The 20,074-nt window shown below is 38.3% G+C and overlaps 2 protein-coding genes and 1 long non-coding RNA gene across 4 annotated transcripts in view; 2 read left to right on the forward strand and 1 right to left on the reverse strand.

Moving 5' to 3' along the window:
- crybb1l3 (crystallin, beta B1, like 3) overlaps positions 1–2,793 on the forward strand; it is a 10,410-nt gene extending 7,617 nt beyond the window's left edge. For both annotated transcript variants that reach the window (XM_015033497.1, XM_015033498.1), the window contains exons 4-6: positions 508–640; positions 917–1,059; positions 1,929–2,793. In XM_015033497.1, coding sequence (XP_014888983.1) covers positions 508–640; positions 917–1,059; positions 1,929–2,097 — 445 coding nt within the window. In that variant the 3' untranslated portion in view covers positions 2,098–2,793. The remainder of the gene's footprint in view (positions 1–507; positions 641–916; positions 1,060–1,928) is intronic.
- Positions 2,794–3,673: 880 nt separating this feature from the next.
- On the forward strand, positions 3,674–19,194 carry unc119a1 (unc-119 lipid binding chaperone a1). The gene is made up of 5 exons (XM_015033505.1): positions 3,674–4,009; positions 16,794–16,907; positions 17,024–17,114; positions 18,300–18,472; positions 18,610–19,194. The coding sequence occupies exons 1-5, from the start codon at positions 3,886–3,888 to the stop codon at positions 18,720–18,722; spliced, it is 615 nt and encodes a 204-aa protein (XP_014888991.1). The 5' UTR covers positions 3,674–3,885; the 3' UTR covers positions 18,723–19,194.
- Positions 11,638–12,409, reverse strand: LOC106948059 (uncharacterized). Its single transcript, XR_001425102.1, has 2 exons — positions 12,208–12,409; positions 11,638–12,160 (listed from the first exon to the last, which is right to left on the reverse strand). It is a non-coding gene; the product is annotated as an uncharacterized LOC106948059 (long non-coding RNA).
- Positions 19,195–20,074: the final 880 nt, after the last annotated feature.

Raw genomic sequence — 20,074 nt, forward strand, 5'->3', positions numbered from 1 at the left:
GACAGTGTCATGACAGTCTTATTCAACCCCCTTCAAATAAAGTGTTACCGTTAATGTTAATGGGACGCCAATGGAGCATAGATGTAGAATAGGTGTGATTAATGGCTTCATGTGATGATACAGCCTGCTGAATTTTTGGACCAGTTGTAATTTACAAAGGGTTTTATGAGGAAGACCAAACACATTTCTAGTTCTTGGACGACATGAGTGATGCAGGTTTGGTCTTTAGTCCATCTGCATAAGGGTTCAATGTGTAGTTACATATTCAGTTATTGCCACAGCTGGTTATTTCATCTAATGTTGGTTTCCTGTCACCTTAAGAAAGTCTGCTCGTTCTCCTCTGCCGTCTGGTTGTGCGTAAAAATCATAATAGACAACAGTTTTGGAAATACTCAGACCATGACATTACATATCAACCACCATGCTGGTCCTTTGCTGAGATGCTTCCTAACAAAGTGTACATTTTCCCCAACACATGCTAACATACCTGTCTTCCTGACCATCCAGCTGGGTTGGCTACGAGCAGCAGAACATGACCGGTGAGATGTTCATGCTGGAGAAGGGCGAGTACCCCCGCTGGGATACCTGGTCCAACAGCTACCGGTGCGACCGCATGATGTCAGTCAGGCCTGTTCGAATGGTGTGTTGTCACCATCCTATTTTTATCCGTCTCTGTTCCCATCATCAGCACCATCACTTTTTCTTGTTCATCTATCCAACTTTTATTTGATGCATTGTGCTTTTGATGAGATGTTTTCAAGAGTTTATTTTTAGGCTTGAGATTATTTTTACTTAGATGTTTTTTTTTATTAGGTGATATTCTAAAATGTACAATCTTGCTTTCTATTTAAAGGATCAAACATATCTACAGCAAAGAGGTAACTCACTGAAAGGTGAATGTATTTTTTTTTTTTAGGATCCACAAGACCACAAGATTTGTCTTTATGAATGTGCAAACTTTGAAGGCCGTAAGATGGAAGTGTGTGATGAAGATATCCCAAGCTTGTGGTCCTATGGTTTCCAGGACCGTGTTGGCAGCATCCAGGTCACCGGTGGAACGTAAGCCGTTATCGATCTTCTCCTTAATGTTACTTTTGTCTATTTGGTTTACGGTTACTAGTTATCTGTGCCCTAATGTTAGCACTTGCTCTTGCCCTGATACATAGTAAAGGGATTTGGCAAAGAAGGGCCAAAGAAATTAGTGTATAATTGTAAAATGAACAGAAAATTACTTGTAGGTTTCTATTCTTCACAATTTTAAAGTTTTACAAAGAGTCTAGCCCACCGTCTGTTTTGGTGCACCGCCTTGTCTTGGTAGGTTTATCTGCAATACTTTTCCAATCTGAGATTTTGTTTTGTCACCTAAACCCACTTTAAACGTCTCCACAGCTTTATCTGTCCGTTGATATTAGCTGTTCTGTTTCTTCTAAACTGGATTAAAACAGAGATTAAATTACACACAGGTGAGCTTTGCTTAATAATTACATGAATTTGAAAAAAAGATGATTGAACGCGTATTTAGGACTATCTGAGTCAAAGTTATACTGGCGTCAGATTACACACAGATGGACTCTACTTTATTAATTAGGTAATTGTAAAGGAAAGCTTTGAGCTTGAATAAGGATTTTTCAGAGTTAAGAGGTCTAAATGTAACATCACATTTTTCAGACTTTTAATTATAAAACATTTTGAAACCCATATATCATTTACGTTCAAATTCACATTTATTCAAACCTTCATGTTGGTCAGTCATATAAAATCCCAATAAAATGCTATGATTAATCAAATTTGTTGTTTTAATGATACTAAAAAGTGCAAAGTACAAAACTGATCTTCCAATGCACCATATTACACACATCCATCCAAATTAATCATAAACTTAAACATGAACGTAAGTAGCATCTGTTCCTCTTTGCTTCTTCACGCAGGTGGGTGGGTTACCAGTATCCCGGCTACCGTGGCTACCAGTACGTGTTAGAACTGGGACCTTTCAAGCACTGGAACGACTGGGGAGCCCACCACCCCCAGATCCAGTCCATCCGCAGGGTGCGAGACATGCAGACGCACCGCCGGGGCTGCTTCGAGCTGAAAGCCTAGACGAGTGAGACGGCCTGGGAGTTAACGGGAGAAATGCAGCGAAAGCTGAGATCTGTCTGTGGAGGTTCTTCTAAAGGACAATTAGACACGTTTTGTTTCTTCTATTGCGTTCAGTGAAACAATTGAAAGTATGAAGGTCAGTGAATCACTCTGTGAGGAAAACCCCAGAAGGAACATTCACCCATAAGACAGCAAAAACAGAAAATATTTTGTCCTGTGTCTGAATTGGGGTTGATAGGGTATTAATAGCATGCAAGGAACTTTTTTTGGATTAAAGTTCCTTGATTACTTCCTTGCTTATGCTATCCAAGCTGAACTGATGTCAGTGATGCTTGTTCAGTAGGGTACGTTGCCCCTCTCTGAGGATCCACCATTTAAAAAAAAAAAAAAAAAACGTTAATCACAGAGCACTACCATGGACAGCTCTCAGATCCGCACTGCAGTAAGTTTGCAAGACAGGGGGAGGCACTATCTCCTCATCTCCAAGAATTAACCCGAGTGTCTTACAGTCAGAGGACGGTAAGAAGAAAGCTGCGCAGGGTTGCGATTGCTTGAAACTAAAACCTTTTTCCAGCTTGTTTCTGCCCACATGTTTGGGGCTGTCCCGAAGTTTTGCATTTTACATTTTCTCAGGGATGCTGGCATCTGAAAACTTTCCAATGGAAACTAAATAAATGAATAAATATCTCAAAACTAGTGTTTGTTTGTTTTGTGTGTGTGTGTGTGTGTGTGTGTGTGTGTGTGTGTGTGTGTGTTTTGTTGTTTTTTTTGTTTTGTTTTTTTGTTTTTCATTTTTCTTAACTGTTTTTAGTTTGTATTTAAAGGCCAGAGGCCAAGATGTCCTTTTGTGAGCTATGTTGATACAATTCATCAGTGTGTTGGTTACAGCTGTGTTTATGTTTTTGAATAATTTGACTGCAAAGGAATATATATACATTACAAAAGCAAAACATTGTATAATTATTTTCATATTTTTACTTTATACTACCAAAGATTAACTGTGAATAAAAGCAGTTTTTAAAATTTGAATGCGAAGCCTCCAAATGATAAATTCCAAATTAACCAGGTGTTTTTCCTGCATTTCAGCTGAGCAATTTGTTTAGACAGCCTTGAATGGCTGCAACAGGAGATTCAAGGATTCCTCAAACACGCAGTGAGGAATCAAAGCAACACCCCAGGTGTGTTTTTGATGAGGGAATAACTATGTTGCATGACATAAAGCTAAAAAATTTCATTATACATCCGTCGCCAGTGTCAATTAAGTACCAATTTTATTCTATTTTGACATATTTTAAACCTTTACGCAAGGGGAAAGGGTAAGTGGCGGGAAGGAAGGAGTGGCGGGAAGGAAAAATTGAACTTGAGTGAACATTAGAAGAACAGAGGATATTGTGACGTTTCATTTCAGGCCTCTGTTAAGAGAAAAGACTCCCGTCAGGCAGTGTTGGTGGTGAAGTGGAGCAGAGCCGTGGAGCAGAGCCGCGGAGCAGCGCACCGTGCTCGCTTTAAAACGGGATTTGGATTAAATAGCTTGTGAAAGAGCCGATGAGCCCGGCGTGCGGGAGGGAGGGAGGGAAGGCGGCGGGGAGGGAGCAGAGAGCTGATTTTTATTTCCTACTGGATCGTGAAAGGGGAGGAGGAGGCATGGAGAACGAGTTATTCTGGTAACAGCGCAGAGCTTGTCTGACATCGCGTCTCTGAAGGCTTCCGGCGCAAAGTAAATCTGTTTGCGCGTCGAGAGGAAGAGAGCCTCGGTCAGTTCCCGGCTGCAATCCTCGTCGGCTGGACATGAAAGTGCAGCACGGCTGCAACTCATCAGACATGGGCATCCCGGTTAGGACCGAAGAAGAGCTGCGCAAGAACACAGTTATAACACCAGAGGATGTGCTGGGACTGCAGAAGATCACAGAGAGTGAGTAACCGGAATGCTTTCAGGAAAACCGGGGGTTTAACTGCTGCTCCGCTATGAGCCTGATTATATGCTTATTGCCTCTCTTGAGGAAGGTTACTACCATGGACAGCGACAGCTTTCAGTAAGACTAGAAGCATTTGAACCAGTCTGCAACAGTGAGCAGGTGGATCTTCACCGTCAGTTTCTGTGTACTGCAAGTTTCCCTGCTGTAATGATGAGTGTGCGTTGTTTGTTTAAATTATTGCTGCTTTTTGAGATCTGAGTAGGTTTCCCTCCAAGACTAAACTCTAGCTCACCTTACCACACCTGCAGCTCTGAGGTAACAGGTGGCCTGGGATGTGATCTACTAATTATAGCTGATAGTGCAGACAGCTCCCAGGTGGAGCAGAAAAACAAGAGCTGTGTGTGTGTGTGTGTGTGTGTGTGTGTGTGTGTGTGTGTGTGTGTGTGTGTGTGTGTGTGTGTGTGTGTGAGCGCGCGCGTGTGTGCTGCCACTCTGCTGTTTATTATATTATGGAAACATGACAACATTTCATAATAGGGCTGGACCTTTACGATTCCAAATCAAGAGGATCTCTCATCACTTGGGTGGTTAGAAACTAAGTTGTTTTGCGCAAATGTTTAATTCACAAGTACCTTGATGTTCACTTACAGATTTTTATAAAATTCTATTAGAACTAGGAAACATACAGCCAAATCATTCCAGGTGTGCTACAAATTCAAATTCAGCTGCACACAGTTCAGTTTGATCGAGGTTACAATGCTATGAGGTCATATTCAGTTTACAATAATGACATTATGTAAGAAAATCCAGCCAACTGCATGGAGTCACAATCTTTTACGTGGTGACAGTGGAAAGCAATAACTCTCTTTTATTAAGAAGAAACCGGCAGGATGCATTTGGGCCTCCATCTGCTGCAGCTGGTTTAGTGTTTGAGAAGTTTGAGCAGACAGAAAGAAAACACAGGTTCACTGATTTGGGGTTTCAGTCAGTTGCAAATCAGGATTAAGGGATGGCAGATGAGTGCTTGGAAAGAAAGGTAAATGTTGGAGTCCACTTTCTTTAGCTCATGTCAAAAAATGTAAAATGTTACACTGCAGAAAAATCATGAAGTTAAAGTTTAATCCCATCTTCTGAGGCCCATCATTGAAGCCATATACATATATATAAGCTTATATATTAAGCTCACATATTGAGCTCAATATTATCAAACCTTAATACTGAAGCTCTGATAATAAATTGTATAATTTAAGGAGAATGTTTTATTTTCGTAAAGACTATGATCGTGTCACATTAGGATCTCAAGAAACAAACAGTAGACACATTTATGCATCAGAGTTGTAACCCAAACTTGATTTAAATACTTCATGAAAATATTTGAAACAAAATCATTCTTTACTTTTGTTTTTATTTTCAAAAGTTTATTTAAAGCACAGAAAATTGGAAGTGTGTATAATTTATTAACTGTTCGTATAAATTCATCCTTGTGAGCAGCAGGAAGTGATGTTTGGATTCAGAGCCAAACTCACTTCAGTGTAGAGGTTTAACCCTCAGACAGTCGCCTCTCTCTGCAATTTACCACCTCTGAGCAGAGAAGAAACACCGGCGTCTCATCAGTGTGATAAAGCCTAAATCACTCATGATGGTGTGGTAATCTCTGCTCTCCGCTGACATGTAATCTGGATTATGTCAGGATGGCTGTAACACAGCATTGTGCAATGAAGTGATGCAAACAGGTAATTATTGAGTGAGGTTAAAGATAAGGTAGGAAGATACAGCATTAATTCAGCATTTTTCAAGGATTTAAATCAAAAAAGTAAAGCTGGAATTTAGTTTGATCTTAATTGTCAAAGGGTGCTGCTCTGCTTCCTACATTAGTTTTGTATTTGTATTGTGAACGTTCAAGAACATTTATTACCACCATTTTTAATGACCACATGAAAAACACACACTTTATCCAGGAACAAGTTTGTTTATTGTTGTTTGGTGAGAGAGATCGGTAGATTCCTGACAGAAAAGGCATCATTTTGGAGCAGCACTGTCATGATGTGTGTTTGATAATGGATCCAAATGCAGAGCGGCAGAGGCGTTGAAGATGAATAGTTTAATGAATAATTATGGAAAAACAAAAATCACAAGTAAACAAAGCAGAAAGACAAAGATCCATAGGAAACAATGCAGCAGGGAGAGACGAGAAGGATACAGGGAAAATATGGGAGTAGATGAGAGGAACCGGCAAGGAGTGACTGAGAATGAAGTATTTAAATACTCTGGAGGTTGAATGCTGAGCAAAAGTCCTAGGCTGATGAGCTAACGGGTTACAAGTGTTAGTGAAGGGAGCAGGAGGCAGACTGAGGAAGAGAGAAAGTGGCTCAGGGGGCGAGGGAGAGGACACAGAGGAGCATGAAATAAATCTAACACTGTAGAATAACTAAACTAAAGAAACATAATGAAACTTGAGTGGCAAAGAATGACTAGAACAATAAATAAACACGACTAGATTCACTCAGGAAGAACTGAAGTGAAAATGGAAACAAGGCAGAACTAATTTTTAAAAAAAAACTGAGGAACGCAAAAACTGACAAAAAAAAAACAAACTCAGGTTACCCCAGATCCTAACAAGCCCAGCTTCATTGTGTAACACACTCACATTTCAAACCTCATCAACCCACAGCCTGCCGAGAAAACAAATGTGCATCAGAGCAGCAAATTCATGGTATGTCCATCACAGATAACCACTTCAATGGCAAGAAATGTAAAATAATCATCCGAGAGCCATGCATTCAGAATCCTTATGTCTGGACTTAATTTGGTGGGATTTGTTGTTTAATACTGTGCAGTCCCATCCTGCAACATTTCATGTTTACATGATGCATAATTAATAACATTAATTAATAACATCGTTGCAGTCAACAAAGAGTTGTACTGCTGATTTTTTTTCATCCAATTAAAAATAGTTTTTTTTTATTATTATTATCTTATTTTACCACATTGTCTTTCTGCCTTCATTCAGTTTGGCATTGGAAGATTTTTGTGTTGCACCCATCATCTTGTCCTCTGCCAGCTGTAAATAGCTTTTTATGTGCGAGTGCACATGAACACTGTCTGAGTAGTTCGTCTGTCAGTTTCCACATGGATTTAAACAGCATGTGGTGTTGAGAGGTGACAGACAGAATACTACAAGGTTCTGATAGACAGCAGAAAGGTGTTGGCTATGTGGAAGGATACAGGGCAGCATGACCTGTCACTGGTTCCTGGTTCTACAGCTGATAATTTCTGGAGCTACCTCTTGAAGGATTTGAGCAACTATGCAAAGAAGGATTAGTGGTTTATTTTGTTAACGCCAGGATTTTCAGCATATTGAATCATTTTGTACCTCAATCTGCAACCAAAGTTGTGTTTCTGCTTTACTCTTCTTGCATTTCTCTTAAGCATGCACTGACACATTGTAGAACTTGTGGCGGTTTCAATTATGGTTAGATGACCAAGACCTGCTGCAGCTAAACATGCCCAAACCATGACACTTCCACCTCTGTGCTTCACAATTGACATTAGATTTCTTTTATGGAATAGTTTTATGTTAAACATATTCCCTTTTATTTTTAGATTAATCTATCCGAGGAACATTACTCCAGAAGCTTGGTCTGTGTCTTTTTCCTGTATTGATATTTTGTAGTTTTGGAGGCTCCTTTTAGCATCCTACGGTCTGCTTTGTGGATGAATCTGTTTGGATGCTCTAACCTGGGCATGTTGGTTGTTGTTTTTTATCTAAGGTCATCTTTCTGATTACCTCAGACAGCTGTTTTAATCTTACCAGGGAGTTCACAGAGAACAATATGAAAAGGAGAAAATATCCAATTGGGTGAGATGATTTCAAGAAAAGAGATCAAATAACCACTCGTTAAAACAAAAGTATTGTCATATTTGGAAGGTTTTGTGTGTAAGCACCCAAGAGCAGAGACTTGAGAGAGTGAATTAATGAAGTTTTTAATGAAAACAAAATTCAAAGCCTTGGAGGAAACCAGGGTATAAATCTATGGGGTTTGCAGATTTGCACAGAGGCATCGGTACGACAACGGTAGAGTCCTTCAGTGAGTGAAGTGAATGAGGAGGTTAAACACTGAGGGAGACAAAGAAACATGAAGACCTAATCAGAGGCTGTAGAGGGTCAGCACAGGAAATGAGGAGATGAGAAACAACTGGGAAGAGAAGCATACTGGCAAACTGAGGGAGGGAGAAAGCCCTGAAACTTTAACAAACACTAACAGAGAAAAACATCTAAAGAACATAATACTAAATACACAATAAATAATAATCAATGAGCAAAATCTAAATGAATGAACAGCAAGGAAGTAACAAAAATATGAACATAAATGAAAACCAAACTGTGAGGAAATGAGGCACAGAAATAAACTAAGAACCAAATCTAAGGGATGAACTGAGACCTATGACATCATAACAGCGCAGAAATAAAGGAAGAACAAATGGATTATTAAAATTAGGATGACAGTTGTAGAGTTTTGCTTTTTTTCTTTTGCAACATTTTGGGAAATCTCAAAAAGGATAACAGAGCTTCAGATAGATCAGTTCACAATATTTGACTTTGCTAAAGTCACACATGTTGATATATTTCATGTTCTAAATGCTTAGATAAATACAACTAAATCAGAGGAGATATGAGGAAAACCTCTGCAAACCTGGTTTGATGGTTTCGGTGCCCGACTCCAGAAAAGTATCACAGCCAAACAAAAACCCCAGACCAGGTGTAGCTTCTAACATGAAGTTAACAGTTTTAAAAGAAAGCAAATAATCCCATTTGGAGAGCAGTAGAAGAAGAAAGTGAGGAAAAGTGTCTACAGCAGCTTAAGCAGTATAACTACATAGATAACCTAATCTGACCCCTTAGAATGAGACATGAGAGAGGCACAGCCAAGTTGTCAAAGGTTTTTGTTTTGTTTTCTCAAATTACAGACTTAAAAGTTTACCACTAGAGTTACAGATACAAGTCTTTAAGATTTCTTTTAGGTTTTTCTTTTACTTAACAGCTGATGATTTATCAAAGTATTGAAGAATATCTGTGAATAGCGATGTTCAGCTCTTGAGCCAGAGTGACCCAGACCTATAAGATTTAGGTCTGGACATTTCCAACAAATGAAGGAATTGTCCTGTATTTAACTCCAATCCTGCAGCTTTATAGCCTAACTCTGCTTCAAACTTCTCCATAGCTTTATCTCTGACCTGGCTCGTGTGTTCCTTGGTTTTCATGATGCTGTTTGTTCGTCAGTGTTCTCCAACAAACATCTGATACCTTCTCATACTAGCTGGATTTCTGGACAAATGGACTGCATTTAGTAATCATATGACTCTGAAGAAAGATGGTTGAATACACATGCCACATTTTTAAGGGATTTAAAATAAGACCCATGTGTCATTAACCTTCTGCTTCACAATAATTCTCTATACTTTGTGTCATTATGCAAGGAAATCACAGTTTTCTCTCTCCTTTGTAATGTTATTTGGAGAAAGATGAGAGGAAAGAATCTCATCTGCATTCAGGTGCACAGAATGTAACCCCTCCGTGAATCTCACTGTTTGCCAATTTGCCCACAGGTGCTTTTAGCTGAGAGACATAAAACAGCCTGTCAGTCACAGGTGCACCGTACATCATCATCATCATCGCACAAACAGCCACATCTCACCGGATGCTCTCTCAGCTTCAGGTCATTTTAAAAAGATATATCAGCACACATTTGCATTGTCCTTCCTCGTGTTCCGACGTGACTTCAGCACAAGGTCTCGGCATCGATCGGAGGCCTCAGAGTCAGATGGAAAGAATAAGGCATGTGAAGTCAATCCCTGAGGCTAAAAGTCTGTTACTCCGGGCTAATCTGAGGGATTAAGGAGCTATAAATGGCTGCTGGCCTGCTCTGTGAGACTGCCACTTTGGTTTCAGACAGACTCTGTTTCTGAGCACAGAATGGCTCAAGAAGTGCAGCTGAGTTTACTTTAATAGGAGCAATATTTATAGGAGCACTGATTTATGCTGATAGACATTATGTCTAACAAAAAGCCTTGTTTTAGTCTTTATAGTTATTGAACTACAAAATAGTATCAAAGAAATTTTGAAAAAATAGTCATGCAAATGTATCAATACCTCTTGAACTTTTTACATTTAGTCATATTACAGAAACTTCATTGTGTTTATTTGTGATTTGATGTGGCAGACAAGGTAGAGCATAAATGTGAATTAGAATTAAAAATTATGTATGTTTACTAATCGCTTTTATAAAGGAAAATCTGAAAAGCGCACTGGGTGTCTGTATCCATCCACTTTTATTCTAATGCACTGCAAACATAAACACAAAATGTAACCAAGTATTTTTGATCTAGTTTCCTGTGCAAATATCTTAGTAAACGTCAATTAAGACAAAACTAACTTACAGCTAACTTTTCAGCAAGATAGGACATTGTCTTAAAATAATAATTCCTTAACACTGATGAAAAATACTAGTTACATGTGAAATGATCTGTCAGTGGAACAAGACATTTTTCCCATAAAACTGTTTATCGTGCTGATAAGTCAGTTGTAAGTTAGTTTTATCTTATTTCAAGTGTACTAAGATATTTGAACTAGAAACTAGACCAAATATACTTATTGAGATTTTGTGTTTTTATCACTTAGTTATTAAAAGTGTTCTGAAACAATATGCCAGCTTTTGAAATAGGAAGAGCATGTCATAAAACGTCAGGTCCACCAAACTGAAGATCGGATAAAAGCAGCCAGGAGCTTCATGATGACTCTGGAGGAGCTGCAGAGATCCACTGCTCAGTTTGAGCAAGCTCTTTGGAAGAGTAGCAAGAATAAAATTGTTTTTGAAAGAGAACGAGAAATCAACAAAAGTCTGATGAGTCCAAAATGAAACTTTCTGGTCTACATTGAAAAGGCTGTTTGCAAACTAAGATCATGAACACAACCTCTCCAGTATGAAATGTTGGGTTGGCAGCATGAGGCTCTTTAATGATAAGAGTTAAAGTGCAGATAGATTGAGCCAATTACAGGACAGTAAAAACATACCTTGAAAAAGTATGCACACTTTGTCAGCTTGTTGCACTTTTTTTTCGTTTCATGAGATTGTCACAGGACAGCAACCCTGAACATCTGACCACTGAATGGTTTAGGTCAAAGTCTATTCATGGCCAGATGTAAATCAAACTGAGAATCTGGATGAATAGGAATGAGCACAACTGATGACAGTATGATGTATTTTGTTGGGATCTTTTCTTCTTCTTCTTCTTCTTCTTTTGGTTTCTTGTGCCTATCATAATATATATATATATATATGTATGTATGTTCCTGGTTTCTCTAGTGAACTTTCTTGGTAGATCTCTAAAGTCAACAGTTTTTCCATGGTTCTTAAAGTCACTCATGTAGTTCTTTGGGTTTCGGTTATTTTCCAATCTTTTTCTGAAGAGAAGCACAAAGACATTGGCTTCTCTTTTATTGACTTTTATTGTCTGTCTCCTTTTGAGACCAAAAAACACCCCGATGTCAGTCTGCTTGAGTCCAGAACCCTGGACTGCCTTGCTTTGGCCTTTCTGAGGCAGCATGTTTTGATAATTTGGCCCAAACGGATCCTGTGATGAAGACACTTGAGCAGAATTAAGTTTCTGACTGCTGTGACGATTTTTAGTTTGATCAGTCCTGACTGGTGACTGGCTGGAGGGAAGCTGAAAAATCGGATGGTTTATTAATGCACCATTAATAAATGGCTGCAGTGAATGAGTAAAGAACAGTGTTAATTTTGACAGCACTGTTCTGTTTAGTTTTAGTTATAATTTTTGACAAATAACTACAAATGTTAGCTTCATTTGTAGTTACGGTGACAAAAGTCAATAAACTTAGTCGACTAAACCATAAAGCAATTCTTTTTGGTGTCACCCGTCATTCCCATTCTTTACCCCTAGGTGCGATATTGAGCCTTTTAATAAAAATAAAGTTATATTTTACAATACACTAGGGTGGCGGTAACAGGTTCTTTCATGACCATAAGAACAATAAACTGATAATAGATGGGTAACTAGTCAGACTATAAATCCTGCAGCTGGCTCCTCAACGACCGCAGCTCTACCTCAGAGTGAGTCACTGATTGCTCTTCATGGCTCACATCATGACTTCGTTTTTTGCAAAAATGGAAACATTTTCACATGGCTTAAATTGTCTTAGTTGTAAGAAAGGGGAAAATGCAGCAGTTTTATTTCATGCAGCTAATGGAGAGTGTGCAGCAATGGGCTGCGGAGGGGAGGTGCCAACACTATCGCTGGCATCTTGTTGAGTTTAAAATGCAAAAATATGATGGATGACTTTTGAAATGTTGAAAATCAGAAAACATTAGAGTCAACATCATTATAGCTTTACATTACTTTTATGAGTTGATAAAACTTTTTTTTTTTTTTTTTTTTTTAAGGTTTCCATTTTAACCAGCATACTATAATCCTGTTTTTTGTTCGCCCATGGTGTAAAAAACAGACATGCTGCAGGTTGGATGTTGCCAGTCTGAAGAGGAATCCATCTATGTCACAATGTGAGCTGCTATTATTTATAGGTGACTCACGTTGTTATTTTTATCTCTGTTTCTGCAAAATCCTGAGCAGTTTGAGTCAGTCACTGTTCTGTTATTAATCCAATAATCATCTGTTTTCATCCCACACTGATGTTACCCTTACATGAATGATTTTCAGAGGAAATAAGATATTTAGTACCAGATAAAATCCACAAGATTATGTTGAGTGTATAAAGGCCAACCTCTGATTTCTCTGCAGAAGAATTTTATGAAATACAGCCTATAAACTGTTGTGTTCATATGTTCATCCAATTGTTTATGGCGCCCTCTTTGTAAAGACTTGGTGAATGATATTTTTCATCCTCAGGCAGTATGATAAAATCTGATCTCATCCAGTTTATTTAGATCTGTTTAACCCTCTGTGCTCACATACATTAAAAAAAAGCCCAAAGTCAGAATTAATTTCAGTTCAAGGAAATTATAATTTATCATATTTGCTTAGTATGTCAAGAAAAGAGTTAACTACACATTCATAAAACAATAACATAAACATCATTATCCTTTCCCTTGTGTAAAAACAGGAATTAAAACAAAATGTATTATTATTTAGTGCAAAAGTGCGATAAGAATAGCATAATAAGCTTTCTCCTAATATAGTGATAGAGATCTTTGGGATAGGTAAAATTTTAGTTATGCATTTAATTAGAAAATGCACATTTGTTAGTGAGTAATTTTGTCCTTTGTATATGTGTTTGCAAACTAAATTAATTATTAATTTAGAGCTCTCCTAAAAAAAATAAATACCGAATTGTTCAGTCTATAAAGGACCATCTTTTCCTAATATTTTAAGAGCCATAAAGTTAATTTGTGTAAGCAAACACTTAATAATAAAAACTTACAATTTTTCGGTCCCATTTACTATATAGAAAAAACTGTATAGTATTTCTTAACAAAAGCAGAAAAACATCAGGGAAAGATGCAATAAAGTGGCTTGCTAATTTTAGAAAATATTGTGATTTTACTATATTATTAGTTTGATGCTCTTTTATTTACTTACTTTTTACCACAAACTGTTACTTCGTCAGTAAAGTAGCAATACAGTCACTTTACATTTCTTTATCTCTCTTTCTTTCTTGTCTTTTACTAGGTTAACATATAAGAAGTATCAAACATAGTGATGAAATGATTTATTAACTCAGATAGTCCTTTTCCCCTTCATTTAAAGCAACATTTTTAATGTCTAGTTCCCTCCCTGGGAAAAGTTACTGGATGCTGGAAATATGGCTCTAATCAATTATCAAACCTCGGACTCAGGGAAATCACTGTGGCTTTTAACCCGTCAACCACTTCTTTAACTTACAGCTAACTTTTCAGGGGCATTTGTTGGTTTAGAAAAAGGTGGATTGTTTCCATCTGAACCTTAAGCAGAGACGTCCAAGCATCTTCATGCCTTGTTCAAGAATCATGGTAGGATGAAGTGGGAGATGGGCAGATTGACTTGGAGCCTCATCTGCCATAATCTGGTCATTTTTCTGGTAAGAAAGAGCAGTAACACTTTATTTGAAGGGGGGTTGAATAAGACGGTCATGACACTTTCATAAACATGACATAACACCTGTCATGAACATGAATAAGCCTTCATGAATATTTATGACTGCTGTCATAAAGTGTCATTTGGTAAAGTATGACACTTTTAATACAAAGTTGACATTATTCAAAATGTCTGTTATGGCAACTTGACATTAACCAAGAAATCATTACTGATATAAATTTGTTATAAAAGTATTACTGATTGTGCTTTAAAAATTAGGTAACTTTATGTTATTAAAGGTAAAGTTTAAACAGTAATGATTTCCTGGTTAATGTCAAGTTGTCATAACAAAGACATTTTGAATAATGTCAACTTTGTATTAAAAATGTCATAATTTACTGAATGACGCTTTATGACAACAGTCATAAATATTCATGAAGGCTTATTCATGTTCATGACAGGTGTTATGTCATGTTTATGACAGGTGTTATGACATGTTCATGACAGGTGTTATGTCATGTTTATGAAAGTGTCATGACAGTCTTATTCACCCCCTTCAAATAAAGTGTTACCGAAAGAGCTGAGGGAACAAGCAAATCGCTCAAATTACTGGTCTACCTACATTCTGACTCTTAGCTACCATCATGAATTATGCAGTTTAATTGTTATTAGTAGCGATGAGATTTTGAAATAATTTTCAGTACTAGCGAGACTGAAGACATTGCTTTAATGTTGCTGGTTTATAGTCAGAATAATGAAAGTTTGCTTGTTGAAACTAACAGTACTGTTCTGTGTAAAAGACCAATTAGCCAGTGGAATAGTGACAGCAAACAACTTCAGAAACCAATGTCAAGTTTTAATTATTTTTGGTAACAATTATGATGAAAATATGTTTTATTTCAATTTCAATAGTGTTTCATGACCTACAAAAGATGTCCTGTATTTTATTAGGCTTTTTTCAAAAAAATAAAAATAAAAAATAAAAAAATAAAAAGACCTGCATTTTCATGTTTATACGGAGGCCCAACAGGGTCAAACTAGTGGAACTCAACAGATCAGTGTTAGGCCAGACCCAGTAACTTGATGGGCAACTTATTTCGTGGTAAAGCTGCAGGAACAAGAACCATGAAATAATTAAGCACAAGTTTAATTAACTGTCCTAAGTTTATGACTATTAAACAAATTATTTATACATTTAAATAATCATTGATCTATTTCATAGTTCATTTAATTAATGATTATATAATGTATGTATTTATTTAAATTTGGTCCTTTTGGCCTTCCAGAGGTTTAAAGGGAACTCTACTATTGAGTCTTGTGATGTATGGTATGCAAAAAAAAAAAAAAAAACTAAACTAAACTAAAAGGGAGCTCTAAAAAAAATATTAACAATGTTCAGCGAATCTTCAGGACTGAATAATATTGCTTCTTCTAAACAAACTCGATTTCAAAGAAATTTGCGTAATTTCAGCTTTAATCAACGAACTCTCTCAGACTCACGCTCGGCACATCCTGTCAGCTGTCTGCTATTCTTCAGTGTTCAGTGCTCTGCCATGCTGGCCATTACATCAAACGGCGGGCTCTAAATAGTCATGTTTTGCGAGGAGGATATTTTCAGACAAGGTGTTAGCTGTTGTGTACTGTACTTTATGAAAAGGTTTATAAATATCTCTGAGCGGGTGGCTAAAGCCTGAGCTGCCCATCTGCTCCTTAACCCTCAGAAATACAAGAGGGTGCTGGAGCACGACTCTGTCTGACTGTACAGTGCAGATGTTTTAATATTTTTACTGTGAACGTTAATAGAAACCTGCAAGACAAAACCTACAAATATTTCTGCAGAGTAGACTTCTAAAATTGGCTTTCCGTACTTTAAGAGAAATAGTGTGTCTGTGTGTGTGTGCACGTGTGTGTGTGTATATATGCAAGTACTTTATAACCAGTCAGTCCATGTGATGATAAAACACAATAAGCCTCTTAGGTCTAATCCAGGCCCTTTGGGTAGGGAGTGTCTCACACATGACCACGCGCACACAACACACACACACGCATGCGCGCACACATGCATACTACCATGCAGAGTGAATGTAATCATTAGATGCAGTTGGAGAAAATCAGCACAAAAAAAAGCCTGAAAGTGTGAAGATGGGTTGTTGAGAAGTAATCTTTCACCTGATTTAGGGTGGAACAAAATCTGTGTTTTTTTTAAAGGATTCATCATTTGCACAAATAGTCAACTATTTTGTCCCTTTACATCCTAAAACCTTTTTGTAGTTAACTTGGATTTGGATATTCTGTGATGAAAGAAGTTCAAAATGGAGGAAGTAAAATGATGCATGGATTTTTAAACCCTGGAATGCATCACTGAAACTAAATCATCAAAATACCCACTAAAACATGCAAAAATCAGCTATTTTAAGGATGACATGGAAAGATTTCTTTTGATTAATTGCTGAAAATTTTACAAATCATTTTTAATGTGCCTCGAAGGTTTGTAGGAGAACACTAGTGAGCAACATCATCACGAAGTGCTGTTCAGAACATCATCCAAAATGTGGCCCAACTTCAGACCAGCTAACATGTCCGTCCGCGTGTTCTGGCAGAAGGGCTTCAGAAACGTCTATGTTTGCTTTCATTTCACATATTTTAAATTTGGTTGTTTTGGCTGTGTGTTTAATGTTTTGTTTTTTCTAGATTACCTTTGTGCTCCAGAGGAAAATGTCCACATGATTGACTTCACCCGGTTTAAAATCCGTGACATGGAAACAGGGACAGTCCTGTTTGAGATCACCAAACCTCCAACACCAGGTCAGAGCCAAGCCTCAGAGACTGAAACTGCCGTCTTTAAAGTGAAGAAAAATACATTTTTTTTACAAGCTTACGAATATGGTTTTCTTTTTTTATGTTCACCTGTTTGTGTGCAGGCGGTTTAAAGCAATGTGACCCCAACACCGGCCGATTTGTTCGATACCAGTTCACCCCAGCTTTCCTCCAACTACGACAAGTTGGAGCCACGTAAGTCAGAATGTGGAGGGTGTGCATGATAAGGTTTCATAGAAAACAAACGAGTGCACTGAAGCAACAGAAAACATGCAGTGGTCCCTGCTGCTGCTGCTGCAGAGGTAGGAGGCATGACGGGTTCAGTTTGGGACAACAGACTGACGATGATCCGTGACAACAGCTCAGCTGACGGTAGCAGACAGACTGCATCAAAGGTGTTTGTCGACGTTACTGAGGTTTTGAATTCAATGAAGCAGCTTTCTCATACAGATACGAATTCATATTACACTGTGCATATAATGATAATTTCTATTTCATTTTTGTCAGAAAATAAAAACATTTGTGATGACCATTAGTTCCAGCCAAAATTATAATTTATGGTCTGTTATTACACTGTTGTTATCTCTTTTTGCCACTATTCCCATTATTATTACACACACGAAGCGTGGTTTAATGGCAGTGAGCATTTTAACCTACTTACATTTAAAACTGTACTCCCTTCCCACTCTTTCTCCCAGCTCATCAGTCATTGTTAGAAGGACAAAAATCTTCCATTCACTCCACACATTGAATCTTGGATTAGGTTAAGCTGCAAAGGACACATCGGACCCGACCTTCAAATCCGGTAAAAGGAACAGGCAGCTGTGGGTCACACTTAGAGGACCGTTAGTATTTGAACAGCCTTCGCTGCATCGCTGTGACATAATCTGCCTTCAAAATCAGCCTCCGAAGGATCCGACCGCTGAACTTGAACACCTGTGTCTCTGCAGCACTGCTAGCTGCAATAGGAAGTTAGAAAAATAGCACAAATTCATTGCTTGCAAGAAAAAGATACTAATATAACAATCATCACTAATTGTAGTAAAAACTTCATTTTGGTGTTGCTGCAGATGCAAAATTGTTTTCTTTTGCCTGCTGCGTGCATCACCATAGAATATTTGAAGCTTTGTACTCAAACTGCAGGTTTGTGAAACTTTTTCTGCAATTTGTCAGTTTTGTGTTCAAAGAACGATTAGGACTGTTAAAACTATTGATGTGTTTTGACCTGAAAGCTGTGTGAACACTAACCGTAAGGGTAGTCGAAGCGTAACCCTTTCTTCCACTTTCCAGTTGCTAAACAGAAAAGGCCCAGACATTTTCAGAGCATCAACAAGCAGCAGCACATTCGGTGAGTCTATTTTCTCCTTGTGTCGCCAACAGAGTGGAGTTCACAGTCGGAGACACCCCCATCAACAACTTCCGTATGATCGAGAGACACTACTTCCGCGACAAGCTGCTAAAGAGCTTCGACTTCGAGTTCGGCTTCTGCATGCCCAGCAGCAAGAACACCTGCGAACACATTTACGAGTTCCCCACGTTGTCCGAGGAAACCAGTGAGTGTCTGGCATACAATACGGGGACGCATGAACGTGCGACAGCACTGAAAGAACAGCTCACACAGACAGAACAGATTTAATGTAACAGAATCCTGATTATGCTGTGGCTTTTCTCTCTGTGTCTCTCCCTTCAGTGCGTGAGATGATCCAGCACCCTTACGAGACGCAATCCGACAGTTTCTACTTTGTGGACAACAAGCTGGTGATGCACAACAAGGCAGATTATTCCTACTGTGGCGGGCCGTAGGAAGACCATCTCCGCTCCTCTGATTCGAGACATTTTCAGGACCAGAAACACATGAACTGATGGACAAATCACTGGCTTTAGATACTCATTTATCGCCCCTGTTAGCTCCACACATTCCCACTCAGGCACTTAGCCGTCTGGACAATCAGATTCCTTTTCGGGAGGAGCAGTAAAGTCTGCCAGTTCGCATCAGAGTACACGGATGGAAGCGTGTGGGCAGCACAAACATGCCGCTGATTTCAGTCCGCATGTGTGAGCTCAGCTTCATCGGGAAAAGAGAAGACATTTTTTTTTTTTCTGTTCTTGTTTTATTTTTGTGTTAGTTGGTGGCTGGAAATTAAGCAAAACCCCACTATGTAAGCCCAAGAAATAACACGGTTCATTTTTTATGGCATTTTACAAATTTACTACATTTCTATAGGATTGAGCAACAACAATAGTACATGAAATGGACTGAAGAAAGAGAGAGAGAGGAAGAGAGAGAAAGAGAGGCAGAGAGAGAGAGAGAGAGAGAAAACAAGCGTTACAGTGATTGCCAAGAAATCTAGCTGCAGGTTTTAAAATATCTTTAAGCTGTTCCGCTGGTTCTTTAGTTGTAAAAGTTGAGATGTCTAATGAAGCACAAGATGCTCTCATATTCTGTGAAAGTACTTCCTCCTTCCTCCAGGGAAGGATGATGAGGGATTACCCTCATCAACCGGTGTCTGAATTTACTTAAAACCTACAGCTGTAGAAATACAATCTCTGTCTCAGTTTAAGAATGTTTTTCCGGTATTTTTGCAATACAGGGAAAACCCTTTCTCAGTGGAATGATGCAAACGATTCAGTCTGACCAGGAAACGTTTTTATCAGCCTCTTGAGCAGGAACAAGCTCCTTCTTGTAACATTTGCAGACGTTTAGGCTATAAGACAAACTTTTAAACCACATTAAAACCACAGACTTTGGTGTATTTTATAAGGAATTTATGTGGCAGAAAAACATAAAGTAGTGCAAAATTTCATGGGTTTAAACATTTTCTAACAGATACATTTTCTTCTACATGCGTTCATATTTATGTTTCGTCCCGGATTGATGTGTATTCATCTGCATCCATTTTCCCATCATCTCTGCCCAGCTTCTCTGTCCCTGCTGAAGAAAAACACCCCACAGTGGGATTTTGCCGCCGCCATGTTTCACTACGAGATCCGATTTTCATTTATAAAAATTAAAAAATAAATAAATAAATGAAAGCATGCATACTTTCCCTCCCACTTTAAAAACATGCACTACTCTGTGTCGCTCTGTTGTATGAATGCCACCTGAACTGATTCACTGTGGGCCCGGATCTGCTCACCGTCTCTGTGCGTGCGCA

Source organism: Poecilia latipinna, unplaced genomic scaffold (genome assembly GCF_001443285.1).
Source record: "Poecilia latipinna isolate Pla-1442-1.1 unplaced genomic scaffold, P_latipinna-1.0 Scaffold270, whole genome shotgun sequence".
NCBI lineage: Eukaryota > Metazoa > Chordata > Actinopteri > Cyprinodontiformes > Poeciliidae > Poecilia > Poecilia latipinna.

Coding starts and splice junctions, on each gene's coding strand:
- unc119a1 (XM_015033505.1), top strand. CDS start 3,886: ATGAAAGTGCAGCACGGCTGCAACTCATCAGACATGGGCATCCCGGTT. Junction 16,908..17,023: donor CACCAAACCTCCAACACCAG/GTCAGAGCCAAG, acceptor GTTTGTGTGCAG/GCGGTTTAAAGCAATGTGAC. Junction 17,115..18,299: donor CTACGACAAGTTGGAGCCAC/GTAAGTCAGAAT, acceptor TGTCGCCAACAG/AGTGGAGTTCACAGTCGGAG.